The 26613-nt window shown below is 41.4% G+C and overlaps 1 protein-coding gene across 1 annotated transcript in view; it reads right to left on the reverse strand.

Moving 5' to 3' along the window:
* Positions 1–2007: 2007 nt before the first annotated feature.
* The window catches only part of LOC144820226 (alcohol dehydrogenase 1-like), a 274811-nt gene continuing 250205 nt past the window's right edge, over positions 2008–26613 (reverse strand). Inside the window, exons 9-10 of the mRNA XM_078677828.1 lie at positions 17300–17438; positions 2008–2431 (exon numbers count right to left, since the gene is read on the reverse strand). Of these exons, the coding sequence (XP_078533954.1) occupies positions 2008–2431; positions 17300–17438 (563 nt within the window). The remainder of the gene's footprint in view (positions 2432–17299; positions 17439–26613) is intronic.

A 26613-nucleotide genomic window follows, 5' to 3' on the forward strand; every position in this document is an offset into this window, starting at 1 on the left:
CAACACAAACATGTCAAGTGTACACAGCCTGTGTTGAAAAAGGAATGGGAACACAAACAGACATGCCCACACAACACACACCATGGGACCATGCAATGTCACGGAACAACACACTAACTTGAGGGGACTCAACTCCTGTGGAAGCACATCTGTGCCAAACACAGTTCCAACAGGTCACAGTCATGTCAGCACAACACTTGTTCAGTCAACCATCATTTACCATCCAATGCAGGCACTAGTCACATCAGCTTGGGTTTTGTAGTGTCACTTAAGTCATCTGCACATACTGAATACATATGTCTAGCTAGTTGCACAGAGGATGCACAGAGGACACAGTTGACTCCTACACCAATGATGGCCACACCTGCATGTCCAGTGGAGATGGGCCCACAGTCAGGGAAATAGACAAATTGGACAATAGGAAGCACATCATATGTGCATGGGTGCAAGCCACAGATGTGACCATGCAAATGAAATGTTAACATCCCTGTGCAAAATTAGTTAATCATGACACACCCAGTTAGCTGCAAAGGATGACATGGATGACCGCCCAGAACAGGATACATATCATATGGACCACATGGAGTACATCACATCAACACCTCAGTATTCAACATTGAAAATCCTGCATCAAAACAGCAAGGTCATGGTAAATATCATCAACATCATGTACAGCTAAATCAAATCCACAAGGATCACAAAAAATGCTTCATTCAGAAAAATAGAAACTCAAAGGGGAAGTCCAGAAAAAAACAAAGGCCAATGTCCAGTCCATATCCAAAGTCAAAATAAGGTGTGCTTTACACCTGTCACCCGTTGCTTGCCTGCACTGCTAATAACAGGGGACATCCACTCTGAGGGGCATACATGGGGGCAGGCCACGGACCGCAGGGAGAGGATCAGGGCTCAGCAGAAGGAGGCAGTGAAGGGGTGGTGAATGCAGAAGAGTCACTGGCAACTGCAGTGGAGGTGTCTGACATGGTGTGTTCCGTCACAACTGTGGGGCACAAGTCTGATGGTGTGGGTGCCGGAACAATTGCAGTGGGCAGGTCAGATGTACTGGACTGGGTCCCCACTACAGTACCCAAATCAGAATGGGTGGTCGTGGACTCCACTGCAATGCCTAACTCCATGGGAGCCAAATGGGGTTCAGGTGAAGCCAGCAGGACAGAGGGAGGGGCCACGGTCCCCACACCAGAGGCACAAATAAGCTGACCGGGAGTGGTGGTGGTGGAAGAGCAAGTGGTGGGGGGAGGGACTGAGCATTTTGGGGATGGTGTATCTGTGGGTGGGGGAACCTGAGGCAGGGGTGGCGGGCAAACCTGTGGAGTGGTGGCCTGGGGGATGGAGAAAGGAGACTGTGCAGTGGAGCTACTGGGCGGGGATGGGGTATTGCTCTTCGGGGTACGGGGGACTTGTAGGTGGGGGGCTCAGTCTGCCTGTGCCTGGGGAGGATGTCTGGGTTTGAGGGGCACTCCCCTCTGTGTGTGGGGTCTTCCTCTCCCCCCTGTACCCTGGATCTGCTGGATCTGTGGGGGAGAGGCCAAGGTCACACAGGAAGAGCTTCTTGGGAGATGGGTTTGCAGGTGAGGCAAGGGAAGGGATCTTGGAGGGAGAGGTATTGGAGGACTGCGGAGTGTGTGTGTTTGTAAAACGTCCCCTGTGAGTGTGGTATCAGTCCCCTGAGGTTGTTTGCGGGCATGTTTGGATATTGGTTTGGGTGGTTGTGTGCTGCTCGTGTCTGTGTGTATGGGTGACTGTGCTGGTGTGTGTGTGTGTGCTTGGGACAGGTAGGGTGCTAGGAATTGTGGATGGGGCAGAGGCAGGAGGGGTGAGGGACTGTTGGAGGAGGGACACTGCTGCTGTCAGGGAGGAGGCCATGGACTGATTGGTCCTCTGTAGGGAAGACATGCCTGATGGCATGCCCTTCATGAACGACACCAGTTGTGTCAACAGACTGGTGTGTGCATGGAGGACACTCAGCATTGGTGTTTGCCCTACATGGATCTAATGAAGCAAGTCCACAGACTCCACATTCAGGGCAGCAGCGGAAACAGGGTCAGGGGGTGAAGTGCCTGGCATGAAGGAGACATGCTCCCGAACACGGGAGCCACCATGGACCTCTGGGATGGGAGCCGATGGGAGGGTGGTGGTGGTGGGAACATCCTCACTAGCTGGGGTTTGGTGGCTGCTGACACCCACCCCCACAAGGGAGTCATCTTCTGAGCTGCAGTGGTCCTCAGCTGAGGTGGATGGTGCTGAGGACTCCTCTGTGTGGCTCCCCTCGCCCTCCGTGCCACTGGGTCCCTCCAAATCCTCAGTTGCTGGCCCCGTCTGGCTCTGCAGCTCCTCCTGGTCCATGCCACTGTTCCCTCCTTTGGCCGTGGATGTATCTGGATAGAACAAGACCCACATTAGTCGCTTGCACTGACTGCACACAACACAGTGAGTACAGAACATCAAAGGGCAAGCCCTGGAATTGTCAGCTGAACATTGCTCAAAGTGCTCACACTGTTTTTAATAACCCAATTGCCAGTCTGACCATCAACCATGGCACCCATGTACCTCCTGGACTTGCACCCATATGTCTTTTGCATGTTGGCTGCTAATTCCCCAATGCACACACATGCACCACCTATACAGTTGTTGGACATGCAAGTAAACATGTAGAAATGTGTTACTATACACACACATCACATCTCATGCCACTCACTCAGTACAGGTGTCGGGATGAAGGGCTGGCCAGAGGTTCAGCTCACATGCTTGTGATGCATAGCAGAAACACACAGAATGATGTCCTCATGTCTTGATAGTCAATGCCACAATGGGGTGCATGGATCACATTTGACTCCAATGCGGTATCCCTCCTAGCAAGTTCAATGCCATGGCACAGGCATGCATTGAAAATCAGTTATCACTGTCCCATGTCACAGGGGCACGGCATCCGTACAACGACAGTCTGCACTGTGTCACAATCATAGGTCATGTGCAAAGCTAACTCTGCAGCTGACAAGTGCACTTGTCCATCCCATGCAAAAATCATATTCAGGACTATCATGACCCCACATCACACAAATCAGACATATGAGTGACTGCAAAAACGACTCCCTGACCATGAGCACCTCACATTCTGCTGTGAATGAAACAGAGCTGCCTGAAATTTACAGTTGCATACAGCGTTGTGCACAGTCAAGTGATCACACACCTATATGTCACACTGGTATCGTCTCCTATAGTCACATCTCAGATGTCCTGCAGGCCCTAAAACGTATGGACTTAAGCCACACCACAATGACACAAAGGCAGACACCTGAGGGCACATTTCACTGAGCACTATTTGTAGGTCAATGCACAGGAGCGTGAGTACAGAGTATTTCAATGCCCTGGAGTGGGCATGACTGCCCAGGTCAACGTGAAACAATATATAGCCTTGTCAGTTGGCAGATGGCTGAACAAGTGTGACACACTTAATATATATACTCCTGAGGCCACTAAATGGACTCTCCTGCTGCATGGGTGTGTTTTAAATACCCCAGACACATATGGCGAATCAGCCCAGCAATTGTTATACATATCAAAGGCACACACAGATCACATGTCAGAGATTTGGTATTGTGAAAACAATTGACCCACCCATGAAGCACACATCATAGTCCCATTTATATATGCTGTCCAGAACCTTAAGCATAGCTGACTGCAAGGACACAGTGCCCAAGTGCAAAAAGTCACAGACTGTTGGGGCCACACCTGTGGATCAACCTCCGACCGGGGGATCTGGGTTCAAGTCTCGGTAATGATGCCTAAACCTCCTGTGATTCTTGGATAATCACTTAATCTCCCTGTGCCTAAAATGAAAGTGTGTCTTCATGTAACGGTACTGGTAATATGTAAAGTGCTCTGATACCTGATTCGGTTCAGGGCTAGTTTGCGCTATAATCAGATGAGGAGGGTGCATTACACAATTGAGGGACATGAGTCCAGGACTACAAGACCAACGTAATGTGGAAGTAGGACCAGGCCAAAAGACTGCAAATAGCATGTCAGACATAGTTCACAGATTAGGCATGGACTTAACCCCTCCTTGCTGCTGTCTGGCCTTCAGTTGCCCATCCAGGCCTGGGAAGACCACCACCAGAATCCTGAACATGTGGGGGGGCAGGGTCCAGTGTCTGCCCCTCCTGCGAGGAGGCAACATCTTCAGCTGGACCCTTGCGATCCTCCGAGTCCAGCCCCGAAGGTCCTGCCACCTCTTCTGGCAGTTGCGGATCTGGCGCTTGTAGACCCCCACTGACCTAACTGCCCGGGCGATGGTCAGCCAGATCTCCTGCTTCTGGTGGGCATTATCCTGTGAGGATGACAAAGTGAAAAGGACATTACCACACATGCCACATATTTGTGCTGCACACAGTTAGACATACATGTAGTCTTCACAAAGGTAAAAAAGGTACACAGGTAGTGCATTAACATTTTTACGAGTTGCACACCTCTTGTTTCACCTGATATTTATTAATAACACTTTTTAATTCTAGTTTCATGTTCGGCGTGCTCACTGCTTGACATGCCAAGCCCACTCCACATGTGACGAACATAAACATCCAAACTGTGGGGCTGCGTTTAAGCCCCACTCCAGTGGCAACAGCCTCTTTTTTCAATTGCATTTGCATCCATTTCCTTAACTCTATTCTCTTTCCTTCGTGTTTTAAACCCGTCCATTTTTCACAATTATACTCCTTGATCTTGTGTAAATAATCCTTCTTAATTCGACCTCAAGCAGGGGTTCGCTGTTTTTCAAAGTTTCTCATGCTTTGGTGGGTCCGAAGAACCTCTCCCCCCAAAACACGAACAGAAGCATGGTTCTTTGTTTTAGCAGTTAATTTATTATCCAATGCATTTCGGACATTTGCATAGGTCCTTCGTCAGGGAAACACTGTCAACAAACAATAGGACAAACATTTACTACCATTTACATCTTGTTTTCTTTCAAACGACATGTTATTTTAAAATATACATTCACTTTAATGCAATCTGCTTCCTAGTAGAAATACTCCTCCTCTTTCAGAGTAATTAGCTTTCAACTCCCCTATTCCTCACCATTAAATTCCTATCTACCCCTTAAATTTAAGAACTTCTTTCCCCGGCGGGTCAAAACCACCACTCTGACTACTGTACCACACCTCTTATTCCTCACCCTCTCCTCCCGCTAACAACTTCATCCTGATACTATCCACCCCAGTCTAATCCTCCCTCACTGTGTTCCTTCTTCGAAACACTCGGTTCCTCCCTTGTTTCCCTCGTTCTCCTGATACTTCGCTTTACACGTACCTGCCAAACATAGTGTCTGCCTTGCTTTTCGTGATACTGGAAACATTTACCTTCTGTTCTACTCCCCGTTCATTTGAAAGAAACACTTTCTTAATTGCTTCCTGTGACCCGCCTCCTCATTTACCAATCAAATATCCACTTTCTTTTAAGCTAGCCTTCAACTACCATAATCCATCATACTAACGGTGAAATAACCGTAAATGTTCATACCACGGCCCTCACTGAGCTGAACCAATTTGTGCTACATACAGAATGCTTAAACATTATTAAAACTTTATTAAGACACGTCGTTAGTCATGTTCTTCATCTATTAAGTTTCAAAACGTTTTCCTCTCGACTCTTTTATGAATTAACTGACACGCTGAACCGGATGTTTTTCCCTTGCTTGAAGCGTCCAATACATTCTCAGTTATATACTTTATACTTTGCTTTTGGTGGGTGCTAACTCCTTGGGGGCTGAAAAATTGACGTATTAACATTTTTACGAGTTGCACACCTCTTGTTTCACCTGATATTTATTAATAACACTTTTTAATTCTAGTTTCATGATTCGGCGTGTTCACTGCTTGACATGCCAAGCCCACTCCACATGTGACGAACATAAACATCCAAACTGTGGGGCTGCGTTTAAGCCCCACTCCAGTGGCAACAGCCTCTTTTTTCAATTGCATTTGCATCCATTTCTTTAACTCTATTCTCTTTCCTTCGTGTTTTAAACCCGTCCATTTTTCACAATTATACTCCTTGATCTTGTGTAAATAATCCTTCTTAATTCGACCTCAAGCAGGGGTTCGCTGTTTTTCAAAGTTTCTCATGCTTTGGTGGGCCCGAAGAACCCACAGGTAGTGCACCCATGGAAATGGACAATTGTCCTGCATGTCTGACATGGGTAACATTGCCTGGGAAGTAAAAGCTTGCACAACTGCACTTTTGCAGCAGGACATCTGTTCATCACATGTACCTACACGCGTTGTGGCTTTAAAATAATCAGTGCATATGCTTGCTACTGGTGTACACACTGCTAGTACTGCTAGTCAGACAACTTGCACAATTAGGAAGGCGGTGGACTGCACACTCACCTGCTCCCCTGGTTTCCCATACAGCTTGCAGTACTGTGGAAGACGCCCGTCTAGCAGGGCCTGGTTCTCCCCCTTTGTTAAGGCTGGGGGTCTCTCCAGAGTACGTGCCATAGCAGTAGCCAGTGGATGCAGAGACAGCAGCAGTGGTAGAGATGTGGTCCTGTAGGATGTAGTGCAGGCAAGTGATCTCTCTGGGGGCTAGAGATGTAAAAGCCTGTAGAATCACATGGGGCTGAAACATGTTGACCAACACTAAACAACACTAGTGCAGTGGATTAGTGGCTGGATCCACGCACGCAACACCTTTGTTTGTAACTACATACATCACAATTTTTTCCATTAAAGACTAGCCTTTGAATGGGAAGGGATTTTAACTCACAGCACTTGAGCACAGAAACTCCCTCTTATTTTTCATCTCTGGACACTACCGGGAAACCAGCTGGTCTACCTCCATGTGGAGGCACAGCATATTTACAACAATGAAGACCCGATGGTAATGCTGCTACAGTACACTGAGACGGAGAACCAAGATATACCGCCCTACACCTGTGTGCATATGTGAGGGTTTCTCTGATGGTAACAAAATACGTAAAGACTCTGGTTACGCAGGATGAGTGATCTATTCCCCTCCTTGATTTTTGTATCAGTGGTTCATATACATGACATATGCAACTGTATGTCAGGATGCGTGCCTGTACACTGCATTGTCCTAAGTCGTCACGGACAGAGATTGATATTGTTGTTGCACATTGTCAAGCCAACATGAAACATTTCACTGTGCATGTCAAAGTATGTGCATGAACAGCTCATGTATGGATTTGACTGTACATGGCCATTGCTACTCAAGGGCCATCACGTGGCTTGCACAGGTATGTCATTCCTGTTTACATTTGACTCTGCTTCCCTGTGAGCGAGTGTGCCTGTGCTGACAAGATGGCTGACAATGCAGTCCTGGTGTTTGTTGGTACCCAGTTACCAGCATGGCCTTGTGCTCCCCACAACACAGCCCAGTGTCAGACATCTTGTCAGTTCTTTTCCACTCCCTGTGAGGTGAGCATGGTTCAGTGTGAGCTTGCTGGGCCATGTAGGTAGGTGAGTATTGTCTGTGACTGCAACTCCCAACATGCTCTTGGCTAAACACACCTTCCCAGCATGCCCATACTTCCTTCCTTTTGACTCTGCTTCCCTGTGAGGGAGTGTGCCTGCGCTGACAAGATGGCTGACAGTGCTGTCCTGGTGTTTGTTTGGCTACAAGTCCAAATAGAGCCACTGTGCCTCAACACAGCAGAACCCAGTGTGGTGGATCTTTGGGTGATATTTCAATCAAGTGTGAGGCAATGCATTATCCCCGGTAAGTTGTGTGGAGTTTGTGTTGAGGGGTGTGTGTGACGAAAGATGCTGGTAAGTAGAGCTGTAAGTCCTCCTTCACACCCGGCCAGACATCCCCCATGAAACGTGCTTCTGTTGCAGGGCGTGCAAGTTGGCTTTCAGGATGTCAGGCAGTGGTGTCCTGCTTGTTATGATTTGAGCACAACCCCTACCAGGGCCTTGTGCTCCCCACATACAACACAGTGTCAACCACCTTGTCAGTTATTTTCCGCTCCCTGTTGAAGAAAATAGAAACCTTCGCTGGGGTCTCACTGATACCTGGTCCGTTTAAACCAACAAAGAAGAAATTGGCACAGAAGCTCAAATATAAAATACATATTTATTTACCTCAGATGAGGGAGACTGTGTCACACAATACCCTCAGAAACTGTATGAGGCAGTAAGTACAGAAAACAGGGGCCTTATATATGCTTAGGGTTACGTAGTCAACATAAGACAAAGGGGAGGTCCAGGCTCATGTAAGCATGTAAAATGATTAATATGGGCATACAAGATCTGCTTGCTCAACAAAGTGGGCGGAGAGTTACTTCGTCATACATCAGTAAAAATAGCCTGACAGTTGTATAAGAGGAGCAGGTGCATTCTACTAGCTAGGCCCTTCTGAGCATTTGCAAGGCTCTGAAGAGGGAAACAGCAAATGGCGAGCACATGGCTAACTAAAATGGCTGCCAAGTACAAAAATGGCTTTCAGCTCATGCTAACAAATCCCTGCAATCTTTAACAGATAGTCATTTTAGCATGAGCTAAAGACATACCTATGATCCAGTAGGAACACAGAAAATATGTGCACATTAATTTTTCATAAATTTATCAATATCTTAATTCATTGCTAGGTGGGCATTTTCCATTCTAAACATTTCATTAAGCGGGTACATATGAGGTATAAGCAGGAATACAAAGGGAACAGAGCATCGGGTCATAATTAACATGTAGATAGCAGAAGAGAATAATGAGCATTATCACAAACCGAATTATCATTTCTCTAGTCCTGAGGAAATCCTAGAACTATCTAGTAAACATTTTTAGGGCTCCTATGCATATAAGTGACCATCTATTTCAATTTCAGAATAGCCAACAGCACATATCTAATAAAAACATTTCACTAGACTTTTATAGTGTTCCCTTTATGAGGGGTGAAACATCAATTATATTTGGGACCAGGAGGACAACACTGGGCCATAGGAATTGGGACAAAAAGCTGCAAAGGGCTACTCCTCCTTAAAAACGGGACAGCTAAAGGGGTACATTATTAACAAGAAAAAGAAGAAGTCCTTGGGGAAATTGAAGCCGCTGTACAACCAATCCAGAGGGGAGTTTTCTCCCTGTGTCTGTTTGAGCCTCACAGGCAGGCTCTTGTTATTTCCACGGTGGAGCTGCACAACTCGCAACTCAAGAATCACAGCACAGCTTCAAGGGAAAAGTTTCTTCTTTCAGGATAGGGCAGTCAGTCACCAGGGCAAATTCTCTCAGTGATCCTGTCCAGTGTCTCAAGCAATGCACCAGTTTCTTTCACTTCAATCTAACAGGCACCAGAGACACAGCACCTGTACCCTAAACTCAAGTTCTTCCCTAACTCCTATATTGCTCTGCTGGCGCACTGCTCATTCATTGGGGCCACACTTTTCCATCTAGTGTGCCCAGGTATCTCTCGACCAACAAACAAAGGAGCAAACTTGCATTCACTTTGGGACCAGGATTCAGAGGCCTGATGCTAGGATCTCTGAAGCAACTCTTGTTTAAAAAGGGGTCACCTCAAGCAAAGCTTCTTTGCCGTTCTGGTCGGTCTGTGACTCTCAGCTGGGCATCAAAAGCTTGATCCATGATTTCTCCTTTCTAGTTTGTGACCCCGTCTTTCACCCAAGACAGTGGCAGGGGTACACAATTCAACCCAGGGCTTCCGCCTTCACTGAGATCCTAGTTGCCAGCAATGCCTGTGCTGGTTACCTTCACTTTGGCTTCAAGCTGGATTGGTTCTGATGCTGACTCCCCAAGCTGAATCTGATGTCCAGGCCCCTCTGGCAATGGTTGTAAGGCAGCAAATATCTATTGGTGGACAGAACAAAAGGTCTTTAGACAAGGCACAGAAACAGTCTATCAACAGAGAGCATAGTCTCAGAATACTTCCTAGTCTTGGGACGCCCCATATATTAGCAAGGCACCCAAGAACCGCTTCATTTATGTGAGAGTAAACAAAACAACAGCCTGGACCTATTGGCAAGTATAAAAGAAACTTGTTGGTGAACTGACAAGAGTAATACATCACCCAATCCCAAGCAGCCAAGAAAGTCTGTATTCATTTACTAAATTTTTAGGAAAAGAGAAAAACAACACAGACATACCCTAAATCCTTATATTGGTGTATTCCTGTGTACTAATCTGAAAACCCTCAAGAAAAAGGAAATGTTGTACACTTTTGCTCATAAACTTTACATTACTTCTATAGGACTGCAGCCACTTCTAAAATGATTTCTCTTAATAAAAGCACCTACATTGTACGCTTAGGACCATGCTCTCATGTTATAGGAGCAACAGGAAAATCTAAAACTGCTAATTTAACAGGGCTTTTTACCTATAAAACAATATTTCCTTCAAAAACATTTGCTAAGGATCACATGGGCACCTTCCCTGCATTATACTTTTCATGATCCAAAGTATGCAACATGAGCTCTAATAAGGACTGTCAGTTTATTTACACAGACTAGCTAACAAAGACTAGCAATGCCCTTGCAAAACTATGTAGCATGAGAATAACATACAATAATGGTGTTATCACCTAAGAATTTTAGAACAAAAACTACCCACATCTAGTTCCCCTTAAAGGTCAAATAAGGGGACAACAATCTAGACTAATCATCCTGTCGTAATTTCATCAAACAGGATGGCTAGTAACATAACATAAATACTTATTAATATTATTAATGCTAACAATGTTTAAAACAGTATTACTGAATAGCCAATTAAATGTCTCATTGCTATTTCAAAGACAGCTTAGACAGGCTAAAACCAAATTGAGAAAAGAGACAGAAACATGCATTTTACCAGCCCCTAATTTGTAGAGGAGACAGCCTCCTTCCCCCATTTTGACAGTAGGAAACCTGAAACAGATTTCCCTTCTGTCAACACTATCACCCTCTATTTGTTGCAACTGGGCATAAACAAAGTAATAGGAGGTACATATCAAATTTAAGAGAGCTAAAAACATGAATAATTAACCGCCAATCCCTTTAACAAATGTACAAGTGTAACATGAGGGCACATGAAGTCAAACTAAATGTAATTGCCTCAGGTTTTGTACAGTAATCCTCAGACTAAAAGCATTAGTACTGTATATATATGGCAAAGCTTTCTATTAATCAAAGTTCACATATACCATTATATAGTTTTTTATCATATGAGTACATAAAGTGCTTGCTTTTGCCAAAAAAAGTAAAACTTCTCCTTTTCTCCCCTGTCATCTTTCAAAAGGTTTCAGAGGTCAAAATGTCAAAGCAAACCTTGCTCTGGGAGCCATGCTAGGAATCTAAATATAGAACTGACATTTAACCCTTCCCAGCTGTCCTATTCTGTGTGCAAGGGTTTCCATGTGGCTTTCTAAATTCAAAGTCACCCTAGAGACAGAAAGCTGAAAAGCAGACCCATCCCCCTGTTTGTCAGTTTAGAGTTAAGAGAATAACTTCTGCTGGTTTTTTACATATTTTCAATTATAAGTAGTGTGCAGTATACTTTTCTAACAATATAGAAGTCAGCTATTTTTATTATACCTAAATGTGTGCATTTACTGAAACCTAAGGCAGTTTAAAAGCTGCTCTGAGTGGCAGAATTTGTTTTCAAATTAGTGAATTTTGCCCAATCTCGACTTTGATATTTGGGGCACTTAAAAAAGAATATCCTATAATTTGTTTGCATAATAGTCATCCTCAGAATGTTCTCTACACATTCCAGAGATTGAACATTAGAAATATCTCATATATACCCTTATAAAAATGAGTTTTTTACGCCTGCGCAGAGTGATATTTCATATGCAAATTTCTTCATTATGCGGTACAACACAACTTAAATTAAATTTTAATGCTAGGAGGTCACAATATGAGTATTAAGCATTATAAAGATTAAAAAACAAATTTAAAAGCACTTATTTTTTTTATATTTGTTTCATAATTTCTTTTTTTAATAAAACCAATCATTTTGATAATTCCACATATGAAAAGCATGCTTGATTCCTTGCCTATCATATTTAAACGTATTCATTCATAAGCCTTAGCACAGAAGCCTAACTTGAAACATGAAACATTTTGCACCACTTTTTAAAAGGACGATCATTATTTAACATCAGAACCACGAATGTGCTTATGTAAAAAGGCATTACGAAAAGAAATCCCTACTTTAACCCCTTCCATGCTCATGACGGAATGGTTCCGTCATGAGCGTTGGTTGGCCTGTGCTCATGACGGAACCGTTCCGTCATGAGTCCATAGGCTCAATAGAACCTTCAGCACTGCAGCGGAATTCACGCAGCGCTGCAGGGGTTAAAAGTTTTCCTGTTATCCAAAATAATGAACCTGATTTTTGTAACTTTTAAAAATAGCAGTCTGAAATGCAGGATTTTACCCCGTGTTTGCACTAACAAAATCCCAGCTGAGTCAACATCCCTGTCTCTCCGTGGCCTACAATCAAAACGACAGCTGTTTCTCAGCGGCAGTTAAAACACAGCTGTTGGGAAGCTTTTCTTTAGTGTTGAAATGTAAGCACGGTGACAGTTAATTTAAAACTGAGGCATTTCAATGCATCGTTCTATAATATGTGTTTAGTTCAGCAACAACCAATTTACTCAGATGATGTGTTTGCCTGCTTATATCTAATACAATGTATCTAAGGAAAATGCTGTTATAATTAAGTATATTTATTGCAAAACGCACAATTTCGTTTTTGAGGCGTATTTTATTCCTATTCAATATGAATTCTAACTTCATCTTGTTAGCATTGTGGCTGTTTGTACATGTGCATAATTGCTTTCTCTATCAATTTAATAGTAACATGTAGTTATTTAGCATATCATATTGTTCATTTCTGGATTTTTATTTAATTTTTGTTTAATATTAATTAAATGACATTTTGCATAACAGACTGATGACAGCAAAAAAAAATACAAACACACACATTGAGCTTATTCCAGACATGTACAGAAAGGGGGTCATACACTCAGAACATACAATACAGTGCGCCTAAGGCTAGTCATTCTTTCACAAAGAGCACAATCGCTATTTACTCACAGAAGTACCAATGTTAACCGAACAAACCACATAGACATTTAAACACACATTTAACCCACAGATCAACACTTAGGACAGAAACAAAGGACAGCCCATAGACTGTACTTGAACCAAACCATTTGTAAATACTAGTTGTAAGTCATATTTACAAGAAGAGCTTCTCAATAGTATTCCAAAAGACTGCACAAAGCAGCCCAACAGACTGTTTTATTTTCAGGAAGCCAAAATACACTCAATTCACTAGCTTTGGCTGGCAGAACACCAAATAATCGCTCTGAATATCTCCATTTTTAAAAGTGCGCAGATTAGGATCCTTGTTTGATTTGTGGTCATATTTTAATTCCATGGGGATAAGTCACCAAGGAAGAAATATGTTTTTATACCTAAACCTATTTAGGTATTCCCTCTAGGGGAGTCGGCTAATTTACTTCACATCTCACTATGGTACCTCCAAAAAGCAACACATTCTTCGATATGTGTGCTTGAAACAGGCATGCCAAAAATATCGCAACATATGCAAATATTATAACCAAAGTAGCACTTATAGTAAACTTGTACGTTGTGCAGTTCAAATCTTATACAAAGTAGAGAAAAGTCTCCTCATTACCTGCCTACACAAATTGCAATTCATATATCAATCACTTACAAATCCCAATTTGGCCAATACAAATTCTAAAGCCACAGCAAGCGTCGCAAAATGATCTTACCAAGCCCAGGCATCAAACCAACAGCAAGTGTTGCATCAAAACAACACTTACCAATTACTTAGTGTCCAGATTCTATCTGCCAAGTTCTAAATGACCAAACAGTCGTTTCTTTTTAGAATACTCATGCCAAAAAGGTTCTCAGTCAGGAGCGGTAAACATATGGAGAATCAAAATCCGGAAGACCAGAAATATACCGGGTTGCAGAGACAGAGAATCCCCAGAATCTCTGTGCAGAGAGTACCTCCTTAGTAGAATCCTGTCCTGCCCTCCTCAGTAGATTCCTGTCTCCTGTCAAGATCATTCCCTTGGATGGCCACTTCTCTGATGGGGTCCACGTTGGAGTGCCATTTGAAGAAAATAGAAACCTTCTCAGGGGTCTCACTGATACCTGGTCCTTTTTAACCAACAAAGAAGAAATTGGCACAGAAGCTGAAATATAAAATACATATTGATTTACCTCAGATGAGGGAGACTACGTCCCACAATACCCTCAGAAACTGTATGAGGCAGTCTAAGGAGTACAGAAAACAGGGGCCTTATATATGCTTAGGGTTACATAGTCAGCATAAGACCAAGGGGAGGTCCTGGCTCATGTAAGCATGCAAAATGAATAAGATGGGCATACAAGATCTGCTTGCTCAACAAAGTGGGAGGAGAGTTACTTCTCCATACATCAGTAAAAATAGCCTGACAGTTGTATAAGAGGAGCAGGTGCATTCCACTAGCTAGGCCCTTCTGAGCATGTGCAAGGCTCTGAAGAAGGAAACAGCACATGGCAAGCACATGGCTAACTAAAATGGCTGTCAAGTACAAAAATGGCTTTCAGCTCCTGCTAACAAATCCCTGCAATCTTTAACACTGTGATGTCAGCATGGTTCAGAGGAGTCTTGATGGGCCACTTGGGAAGGGGAGCATTATCTGTGACTACAAACCCCATCATGCTTTTGTATACGCTCACTTCACCAGCATACCCAGTATTCCTTCTTGTCAGTCAGCTTCACTGTGAGGTAGTGTGTTTGTGGTGGCAAAATATCTGACAGTGTTTATGTAGCTCTCTGCCACTGCCTTGTTCTATTTGTTGTTAGGTTTGTACATGTCATGACACAGTTACAAATCACTATGAGATGGCAGGTATTGTGTTTGTCTGACTAGCAGACACATCTTGGGATGATTATCTTTTGGTTACTGTGGCTTTGCTAATGGTGCATGGTTTCACTGTCCCCTTGACAGTGATGTGTGTGTATAGCTACAAAATATTGAGTATATCGGTTGTGTACTCACCAGGCTCTGGTATGTCTAATAGCCCATGGATGCTCTCTGGTCATAGGATGTCCTGCACCTTCTCCTCCCAGGACCTGAAGTATACTGGTTTGACAGGAGGGCCACCGCCTGTGCGCTGACTCAAGGTGTGTTCATTCTCAAGGAGCTTCTTAACCCTCTTGCGCACATTATACCACCTGTTCTGGATGTCGTCCTTTGTGCGGAACATTGGTGCTTGTGCGTTCACCTTGTCCACAATCCTCACCCACATCTTTGTTCTCTGTGACATGGGGGTCCTTTGTACCAATGTACCAAACAAATGTGGCTCCACTCTGAGGATTTCATCTACCAGGACTTCTAACTCACTATGTGTAAACTTTGGATTCTTCTTAGGGGGCAAGGTGATGGGTGGTGGTGGGGAACGATGTGTGTGTGAGGGTACAAGTGAGGGTGGGTGGGTGTCAGTTTTCCTAGGTGTATGTGAGACTGCTTTTGGAGAGGTGCTAATGGTGTGAAGGTTGTGTGATGGGTGAGTTGTGAGTGTGTCTGTGGTTGCTGTCTGAAGGTGTTCTGTTCTGGTTGGCTGGTCTGTTGTATTTGCAAAGGATCATGGTAGTGATTTTTGTCCTTTATGTAGGTGGAGTTGTGGGTGTGTCTTTGTTACAAATTTTTTTGTATGTATTGACTTTGTCATTGCTTGTTTTGTCCTTTTTTTGTAGTTTTTCCTTTGTGTTTTTTGGGCATGTAGGAGACGTTCTTCTGACTGAGTCGGACGCTGATGTTGGCTCGGGCAGGCTTCTCCGGGTCTTTCACGCTGACTTTCTTCTGTGTTGCATATGTGTTGGTCGCGGAGGACTCTATTGCTTCAGGTCCCGGTTTTCTGTGCATGTTAGTCATGCAGCTTGGGCTCTGTGCGAGTCGGTCTGGTTGCACACGCATTGCATCGTACTGTGCGGGTCAGACGTCGCAGGTACGTGTCAGTCGGGTTCATTCCTGGTTCGTGTCAGTCGGTGCGACTCGCGTCCTTTTTCCGGGAGAATCACTGGTTTCCGTATGGCTCGGTTGCACAGCTTGTATTCCGTACGGCTCGGTTGTATGTCACGGGCGTTGTATCATACTACATGGGTCATACAGCGCCTGTACGTGTCGGTTGGACTCCGTTCCTGGTCCGTGTCGGTCGTTCCTTTTCCAATCAGAATCGGCCCCAAAGTGTAAGAGTAAATTCACAAATGTGGATTTACTAATGTGTAAATTTATCTTTGTGAATAGGCCCCACTGTTTTATTCTTTTAAAAAAATAAATCCCCACTTTATGGGGTTGTTTCTGAAAAACAAACATAAATGCTGAGTGACATGGCAGCCCACTAAGGATTCAGATGCGATTAAATTATATCACCACCCTTTCACAACTGTGAAATCGATGGGCAATTATGTTCTTTATAGAGACAGTTTGTTTTTTCACTGTGCATCCTGTGCTACATACCACCCTTTGATATGATTGATCAATATTAGCATGCTGGCTGGAAGAAGCCACCTCAAATTGTGGCTGTGATCATTAGAATTGATGTATGAGCAGGCAGTAGAAACCTGCAGTACTCTGGTGTCTATGTACACACAGCTTGCAGTACCAGACTGGCACTTGATAGAATTCCTTTGTTGATTATATCCCCATGTTAGAAGGGAGAACTCCTGAAATGCAGTAGGGCACTATGGTGGCATAAAATGAATAGTTAATAAAATAAGAAATGCCAATTTTGACACATGGACAATAAATATGTTGAAAAACCAATAAGGAAATGTGGGTTTGTACATAGAAAAATTAAACCTTTTTAAGCATTTTCAGCCTATCATTGTGCGGTTGGAAACTCACCCAAATCATTCTTGATCAATTCCAATTGTGTACTGTGTTATAGTTTCTGTAATACTCATTTGGGTTTAAAGAAGTGTTGATGAGTGTGTGATAGACATTGCAAAACATATAAAAAATATCCACAGATTGAACCTGTGTGGTGATTTGCCTCATTTGGACTGCATTACTCTAACCCTCAAACTTGCACTTCTCTGGTAACATCCACAATTACATATATATTTGTCTCTGTCTATCTCTCCTGGGAGGTCTCTCTCTCGTTTTCTCTCTGCCCTCCACAAGCCCCTTGATACACTGAGTTCACGTGGACAAATGTATTAAGTATTTAGAAGAGAAAGGATATGGGTGAAAAACACATAAAGATGAAAACATTCATGCATATGGCACATGATTTCATTAAACTCACCTCTTGCCAGAGGTCAGGAGATCAAATCCATCATTTATTTTAGCAAAAGGTAAGGTGTGGGTCACCAGTCCATTAAGGTCAAATTTTTTAGCCATGAAATCAGACACCAATTTAGGGACAGTATCTTTTGTCTTAAAGCCTGAAATAACAAAATTGGATGAATTATTGCACAAGCAGGAAGCAAATATGGGAAAATGTTAATTCATTTATGGATAACTTTCCATTTTTAAAACATTCATAAAGCCTTCACCTTGAACAGTGTCCTGAGTGACCCATCTTGCTCTAAAACAAACAGGATTTTTTATTCTTACTTTCAGGTTTTACATATAGCTCTAGCGGCCACCCGAACGAGTACGATGCATTTGAATGCATCCGGACACGATTCAGTCGGACTCCCTTTCACTTCAATGGGAGCCTGTGTACCGAACGTGTGCACAGGCTCGCATTAAAGAAAGGGGTGACTGTGGAAAATCGTGCACCCTGTAGCAGGCACCCTTTGGTGCCTGCCACACTGTACGTGGTTGGGAAGAAGAGACCCAACGGTACCCCCATGGTGAAGGGGGGGCCAGCTGTGGCACCCCAAAGACTGATTCTGGCAACCTTTTCGTTCTGGGCAAACTGAATCGAAAAGGCTGTCCGAATCATTCATCGTACTTGTTTGCTCAGAAAACCTAGCCCATAGAGCTGTATGACTCGGCTCCGGTAGGCTCTATCTCTCCAAATGCCTTCTGGAACCGATTTGGTCAGCGCTAAGGGTTTACAGGCATCATACTTGGTCGTTCGGAAATGTAAACGATTCAGTCAGAAACAAGGGCTCCGAATTGGTTTTGGCAAAGCCAAATCTGATTCAGAGCCTTTATAACTGTGATCGGAATCTAGCCCTAAGTTGTGGTCTGTTGGCATTTTGACTTCCTTAGTTGATGTCAGGATATCAGGCTGTAAAGAGATATATTTTCACTCTACTTCAAAATCTTGGCTGACCTAATTCTTAAACTATATAGTGCACAATGGAATTGCAAAAGCTGATATTCTGCCAGTATCACAACTGCAAATTTCGGGACTTAGGGGTTTAGCGAACAGGGTACTCTGCCACAAACATGATGGACTACCCTGTCCTTCAAACTCCTAGTCCCTCTCGCCACATTTAGAGACTGGCAAACCCGAAGCTTTTCGTCAATGAAGCCCACATTGGCTAAGTCAATAGCAAGATTACTTTGGAGGCTCAGTGTATAGCCATTGGAGGAAAGGTTATTACACTGTGCCCTATTTTTTGTATATGATGTCATGGCCTTTTTTTTCTGTCTGGCACCATCAGGAAAAACCTGGTGATGAGGGGGCAGAAAACAAATAATGACCACAATACCCTGGGAGAAAACTCCACTTTGGGAGGTTTTCGGAAAAACAATTTTTTTTTAAAGTTTGGTGGTCAGCCATCAAAATTGATGGCGGGCAGCCACCAAACTTTTTATTCTTTGAAGGGAACCACCGCCATTGCAGTCTCTTTCAATGGAAAGTTCTATTCAATGTATAGAGATGACTGCTGGGTTGGTGGTAATCTCGAAATATGGCAGATAGTAGCCTAATAGAATGGTGGATATAATCTTTTCCAACACCCTGTCAATCTGTACTCCATCCATCAAAATGTAAATCAGGCCCTTAGGTTGTGTGAGAGGTTGTGGTAATCACTCGCTGCAAAATAAGTGAACATCTACAAACTCACATGCAAATTTGCTCCTGTCAAAAGCAGGAGTAAGCGCATTTCCAAAGTCAGAACAGGGGGGAAACACTCCAGTATGGAACGAGGCATAGCAGGAAATGTTTCTCCATGGTGTAAAATGTAGATATGTTAATGTATATTTGAGTAGGTTTGCAGGTTCCCAAGGGTACTCCTAGAATTGTTTGAGAATTCAATTATTTTCAGAACATTTCTTCAAACATAAGTAATACTACAGAAGGAAATCCTAATTTTTTCATTTTACTTTTTTGAATCAAGCTGAAAAATTCATCTTTACAGCAGAAGTTGAGGAGGTTCAGGAGAATAAGCCTTATATACAGAGTAGCAGAGGTATCATTTATATATTGAAGAATATTAGTAAACTAGAAATGTGATTTTGATATAGATCAAATTTGTCAGCTTTAATCCATGGGTGGCACTTCCAAAAGAACTCAACCAATCTGTCGCTGTTCAGTAAGATCTAAATGGTCAGTGATGATAAATGCCAAGGTAAGGTGGAGAACTTTTAAGAGGTTCATCGTACCTCTGGAGGAGAGTAATTTTTGTCTTATGTTTCAATTCCCTGCAAGGCAATGCTGAATTAAAAGTAGAAGGATAGGCTATTTGAGCTGAATCCAAGTATGAGGAGAATGACCATATGACAATTTTATTTTTGAATGGTGGGATAATAAAGGCTTTTGCTTCTGGATATTTCAAATGCACAAAAATGTGTTGTTAATGGAGTTGTTGAGGTGGGGATAAAGGCAGATAACCCCAGTTTAACACCATTGGTGTATCTCACAAAAAGGTCTACTAATTGATTATCGATGTAACCAACATCGATGTTCTAAATATAAAAAAAAATATCAATTACAAAAATATCGACTCCAATACCTTAACAGGTAAATACAAAAATATTGAATAAAAAATATTTAGGTAAAAAATATAGATGTAAAAAATATCGATTTAAAAACATATATAATAAAAATAATGTATAGTAAATACCTCAAATATTATTATAATTTTTGACAAAATAAATTACATTTAATATACATTTTAATTAAATATAACTTAATAAAAAATATAAATGCATAAACATAAAAATGTATACATATACATATATTTACTTAAAATAATGTATTAACTATCTTTATTTCATTTTTAAACTTTAAAATTATATAAAATCTATATATATATATATCAATAATTTAAAAAAACATTCTATAATAAATAAAAAAATGAAACTATTAAAAAAATGTTTTAGGTACATTTCCCAATACAATAAGTGCAACAGTAGGCAAAATGCTGGATAGCTGAGGGGTACAAATTACTATTCCCACTGCAATGAGTGCAACAGTAGGGAAAGTGTTGGATAGCTGAGGGGTAAAAATTACAATTCTCACTGCAATGAGTGCAAAAGTTGAGTTAGTGTTGGATAGCGGAGGAAATAAATTTACTATTCCAACTCCTGTGAGTGAAACAGTGGGAAAAATCTTGGATAGCGGAGGGGTATAAATTATTATTCCCACTCCAGTGAGGGCACCAGTAGGGAAAGTGCTGGTTAGCGGAGGAGCAAAAATTACTATTCCAACTCCAAAGAGTGCAACGGTAGGGAAAGTGTTGGATAGTCAAGGAGTAAAAATTACTATTCCCACTCCAGTGAATACAAAAGTAGGGTAAGTGTTGGATAGCGGAGGAATTAAATTTACTATTCCAAATCCAGTGAGTGCATCAGTATGGAAAATGTTGGATAGCGGAGTGGTAAAAATTGCTATTTCCACTCTAGTGAGTGCAACAGTAGGGAAAGTGTTTCATAGCGGAGGGGCAAAACTTACTATTCCCACTCCAAAGAGGGCAACAGTAGGGAAAGTGCTGGATAGTGGTGGGGTAAAAATTGCTATTTGCACTCCATTGAGTGCAACAGGAGGGAAAGTGCTGAAGAACAGAGAAGTACAAATTACTATTCCCAGTCTAGTTATTACAACATAAGGGAAAGTGCTGGATAGCAGAGAAACAAAAATTACTAATAACACTTAAACAATAAAAAAAAACATATTACAAAATTGTATAAATCATAAAAATAAAAGAACAATATTTTAAAAATATAAAATTAAATATATTAAACATATGAAAGGAACGCATATTATAATATTATAGCATATAACAAAAACCTACAAATAATATATACCAAAAATTAATAAATACATTTATAAAAAATAATTATTTAAAAGTACCAAATATTAACAAACAGAAAAATAATTAAAATATAAATGTAGTTTTTTTTAGTTCCTACCCTATAACACCACACCAATAACAAAACACTTTAACATTTTTATTACATGTATTTCCATAATTAACATAATTATCAATTAATAAATCTTATTAATACAAAAATAAAACAAAATATTCATTGAGTACATATGCCTTACCACTATAATATCCACAACAAACACCTAAATTAAACTATAAAATAATAAAACAGAAATAATTATTATTTTGAAAAGAAGAACTATTACTATTAACAACCAATAATTGAATATTTAAAAATGTATTTAATAGACACCTTTTACCCATTTAAAAGTAAACACAAAACACAAAAAAATTAAACAATTACACAAAATAAATATCAAATATTTAACATTAATTAAAAACCATATAAGAACTAATTAAACACAGCATACTTACCACCCTTTACTCATAAACACCACAACTCACACCTAAAATTAATTACACAATTACCATAATTAAGTACTGATTAATTAATTCAAATAATTAACAAGTAATTATTAATGTATCAATTAAAAATAGATTACTTCCCACCCTTTACACCTATAAACGCCACAACAAACACCTAACATTAATTACAAAATTACTATAATTAATTACAAATTAACTAATTAAACAAATTAACAAACAATTATTAATTAATTAATAATAAATTACTTTACCCATTTAACACTATAACATCTCAATTAAACAAATAATAAATACATATATTCAATTAATGTAATATAATTAAATTACTTCCCACCCTATTCCCCTATAAACCCACTCCCCGCTATGGAGCTAAAAATTCAAAATTCAAATATACAATATTAATAATTACTAAAAGTAATCAATTCATTTTATATAATTAAGGTACTTCCCCCCTAATTCCCTATAAACCCACAACCCGCTACAGATCTAAAAACGCAAAAATCAAATAAAAAATAATTAATAACTACAAAAAAAGTAACACATATATTAAAAATACAATCAAATTGTAAACAAAATAACATTCATCACATACATATATATTATGTACCAAAATACATAACATTAATAAAAGAATCGATATTTTTCACAACTATATTTTCGCACACAACAGTTTGATATTTTTAATATAGATATTACTTACCTAAATTTGATATTCTTGACCACGATAATTTGTCTGTCAATATTTCTGACCCATGATATTTTGTACTCAATATTTGTGTAAATCAATATTTTTGATTCGATATTCTGACTTTGCACCTCACAAAAACCCTCCATGGGTTTCCATCCTTCTTTACAAGGAGGCCTTAATATGGTTAGGCAGATTCAGCAGAATGCTTCCCATCCAGGTCAAATGTGAGGCCTGCAAGACTTCACTAACCAGATATAAGTATATGTAGGTAGTGCTTGTGAGAGGATATTTGTGGTCCTATGATGGAGATCATAAATATTAAATAGTGTGCAGTGAACATGTCACTTAATTGATAGGAAACCAGCTTAGAATTGAAAAAGAGAGGCAGGGTATGCCTATGGAGGTAACAAAAGGAACAAGAGGTGAAGTTGATGACCTTGTCTAGTGGTGTAATTGAGTACTGGATCAGGTCAGATAATAGACTCTGATAGTTGTCTATTCTGCTCATGACACAGCTGTTAGTAAGGGCTTTATCCCTGAACAGAAGAGTTTGGTGGTGGATTTTGCTAACGTTCAGAACATCATACCTCACTGCGGTGGTAGTGATAAAACATCCTTTTTTCTAGTCTCATTCTGAAATTAAAAGCACACAAAGTATTCCGACAACATGAGTCTGAGTCACTGGAGTGGTAAACAGCCCTTATTGGGAATCCGTCACCCCACATGCAATTACAACGCGGTCCTTACAATGAAAGTGTTGTAACAACGCATACCATTACCCCGCAAGGCGTAACAACAAGTTGTGGAGGGGTAGAAGGTGTTGGATTTAAAATCCAACACCTTCTCTACTGTCCGCACAGACTGGAATTGGAATAGTAAATTATACTATTCCAACATCCAGGGCCCCCCTCCGCAAGTCGCTGTTATGACTTGTGGGTAATGGTATGCATTTTTACAACGCGGTCGTTGTAACGGTCGCTTTGTAACAACATGTGGGGTGACGGCAAGCATAATAAAGAGGCATATTCCACTGGAGTACCATCCAATGCCAGTTTGCAATTAGAGACCCGAGCCATAATGTCATTGGTGAGCTCAGTCAGGAAGATGAATATGTGACTGTCTTCAGTTTACGAGAGATATAAAAATCTGAATAAAGAGTTGATGTCACCAACTTGTTCAGGGCCTTTGGTGTGCTAGCTGGTCAAAAGTCTGACTATTGGTAGACAAAATATAGGTTGACTGAAATATTGTGCCCTGAATGATTGGCTGTAGATATTATATTATTAACTTTAATGGGACAATATTTTTGTGAACAATATTTTAATGACACAATATTTTAGTTAGGATATTTTGGTACCATTAGGTGTGTGCTACCAAGCCATTAGGGAAGTGAAGATAAGGCCTCCATCGCCCCAACTGCAACTCACTTGATATATTTACAATTGTTATCATGTTGTTGTGCTTTTTAATAAAAATGCTTCTGCTTATTTTGGGAGGAGCACTTTTATCAACTTGACCATAACCTCTATGAGAAGTTTAGCTGGCAAAGGGTAAGCCTTACACTTCTCTGCTCTGCTGTCCCCAACCAATGAACGTCAGTCAGTTTTATGCAAAGGAAAAAAGTTGAATACAAGAAACGCCTAGAGGGAAGGGGTGCCTCTTGTTTTTGAACCATTGTCTGGCATCTTATTATTGTGCAATATTTCATGTATTTTAGCTTTGTTATCATTGAATAAAACAGCAACATTGTTGCAGATTTTTATCATGGTGGGGGATTGGTCCTTTGCCTCCACTTCTCTAAGGTTATTGACTGGGTTTTCACAGTTTAAGGAGGCTATATATATTGAATGCTGACTATTTGGGTGTCATTGAACTGGTCACAGGAGGCAGTGTTAAGAACTGGGGCCAAACTCATATGAATTTATTCCAGGTATGTGGAATGGAGTCAGCTGACTCCTTGCACCTATGAGTAGGAAATTTGGGAAGGGGAGTTGTGTGAATCAAAGATTATGTGAGTCAAGCTGTGGTCAGGTGAGAAGGGGTTGATGGTTCAAAGAGAGTTAAATTAGGTGTCTTTCATGGGTATAAATGCAAGAGCAAGAAGGTTGCCATAGGGTTGTGTGGTTGATTAAGTATAGGCTAGAGAGTGTTGCAAGGAGAGATCCTAGCATCCTGCTTTTGTGACTAAATGTCTGAGTTTTAAAACTGACTGGCATGGCTTCCTCTCAGTAATTAATAGGGATAGCCATCGAAATTCCAGAGTAAAAGACGCAAGAAGATTTTTCTGTTACTGTAGAATACACAAAATGTGCATTTGAAAGAGAGCAGTACATCTCAGAGCTCATCAGGGCCGGAATAGCAGTAGCGGGCATCAAGTGTTTTCTAGAAGGGTGGGGGGAAGGGGGTTTGCAGGAGTGGGAGCTTTTTTTGTTATTGTGGGTGGATTTGCAGCAATATCGAAGCCTAGAACAAAAAACAGCCCGCCACCTTGGAGCGGGGGGGGGGGGGGTCCTACAAAATTGTCAGGGCTGCTTTGGGTTCCCATTCTGGCCCTGGATGTCTTAATGCTTTGTACAAAACCCTAGGGTGGCTTATTCAGTTTTTCACAGTAACGTGATCAGAGTCTTTATTTCGTTGGGGATAAAAAAACTTAGTAACACCAACTCTGTATGTCCTAGTTCACAGTAACTGTAGGTACAGGCCCAGGTTCCTGCCATAAATTTGGACATATGTTGCATTTATCATCGAATTGAATTGAATTGAATTTGAAATTTATATAGCGCTTGAATGCCCCAGGGCATCTAGGCACTGCAGTGGAGGAATCTACCAGAAATTAGTAATAGGGGAGGATTTAGGTTGAGAAGAGCGTTGAGGAGAAAGCTACTTCCTCCCCAATGGACTCTCCTGAATTTGGGTGTCTGAAGGAGTTTGATCTGAGCTGAACGAAGTGTTCTGCCTGGAAGGTACCATAGCAGATGCTGTTTCAGGTATTCAGGTCCTGTTCCCTGTAAAGCCTTGAACGCTAAACACAAGGCTTTGAATTCAGATCTCTTTTTCACCAGAAGCCAGTGTAGTTGTTTTAGGCCTTGGCACACAGACTGGAACTTAGGAATATTCAGCAGCATCCTGGCGGCGGTGTTTTGAGCCCTTCTGCAGTTTGAGCATGTGCTGTTTCTGAAGGCCCAAATGAAGGGAATTTCCATAGTCCAGTCTGGCCAATGCTAAGGTTGTTACCAATATTTTTACTGCAGCTGGGGGAATATAAGGTTCACCTTCCGAATTTGTTTTACTGTTGAGTGCACCTGAGAGGCCACTTTGTTGGTTTGATGTTCGAAGGTGAGACTGTCATCAAAGATGACGCCCACATTTTTGACTTTGTGCACTGGGGTGGGATGTAATCCCACAGCCAGAGGCCACCAGTTCTGAGACCAAAAGGAGGTGTCAGACCCCAACAGAAGAACCTTTGTTTTTCTTCCATTAAGCTTTAGGGAGTTTACGCTGATCCAGTGATCCACTCGGGCCATACACTGATTAAAGCGGGCCGCCTTTTCCTCCAGATTGCTTGAGATGGATACTACAATCTGGGTATCGTCTGCGTAGTACCCCAGCAAGAAGCCAAACTGCCTTATAACATCAGCTAAGGAAGTAACATACAGATTGAACAGCGTAAGGCTCAATCACGAGCCCAGCAGCACCTCACTAGGAAGTGAAAATTGCTCTCAACAAGATTCATCGATCTGAACACATTGCGGCACATGCATCATCGTAAATTGCATTCGCAAATGGTGCGAATCGCAAAATTCGGCCGTTTGCGTATGCAATTTTAACTTTTGGGATGCATCATCATTTTTGTACTTTTCGCAATTTAAGAAATCGCAAAATTGCGATTTCCTAAATTGCGAATGCATTTAAGGAATCTCAAATTGAGATTCCTTAAATGCAATGCATCAAACTTAAAAAATTAGCTATTTCGCTAATAAGGGGAGCAAATTACCATGAAGTTGACCTTCATGGTAATTTGCGAAAACTTTGAAAAATGCACTAAAGTGCATTTTTCAAAGTTCTATTTTACCCACACACATGCCATTGGGGCATGTGTGTGTGCAAGATGTACTTATAGGCAGATTTCAGGGGTGCAACAAGGTGACCTTTGGACACCCCTGCACCCTTGAAATTGCATTCTCAATTTGCGATTCTCTAATGGAGAATCGCAAA

Source organism: Lissotriton helveticus, chromosome 2_1 (genome assembly GCF_964261635.1).
Source record: "Lissotriton helveticus chromosome 2_1, aLisHel1.1, whole genome shotgun sequence".
NCBI classification, from domain to species: domain Eukaryota; kingdom Metazoa; phylum Chordata; class Amphibia; order Caudata; family Salamandridae; genus Lissotriton; species Lissotriton helveticus.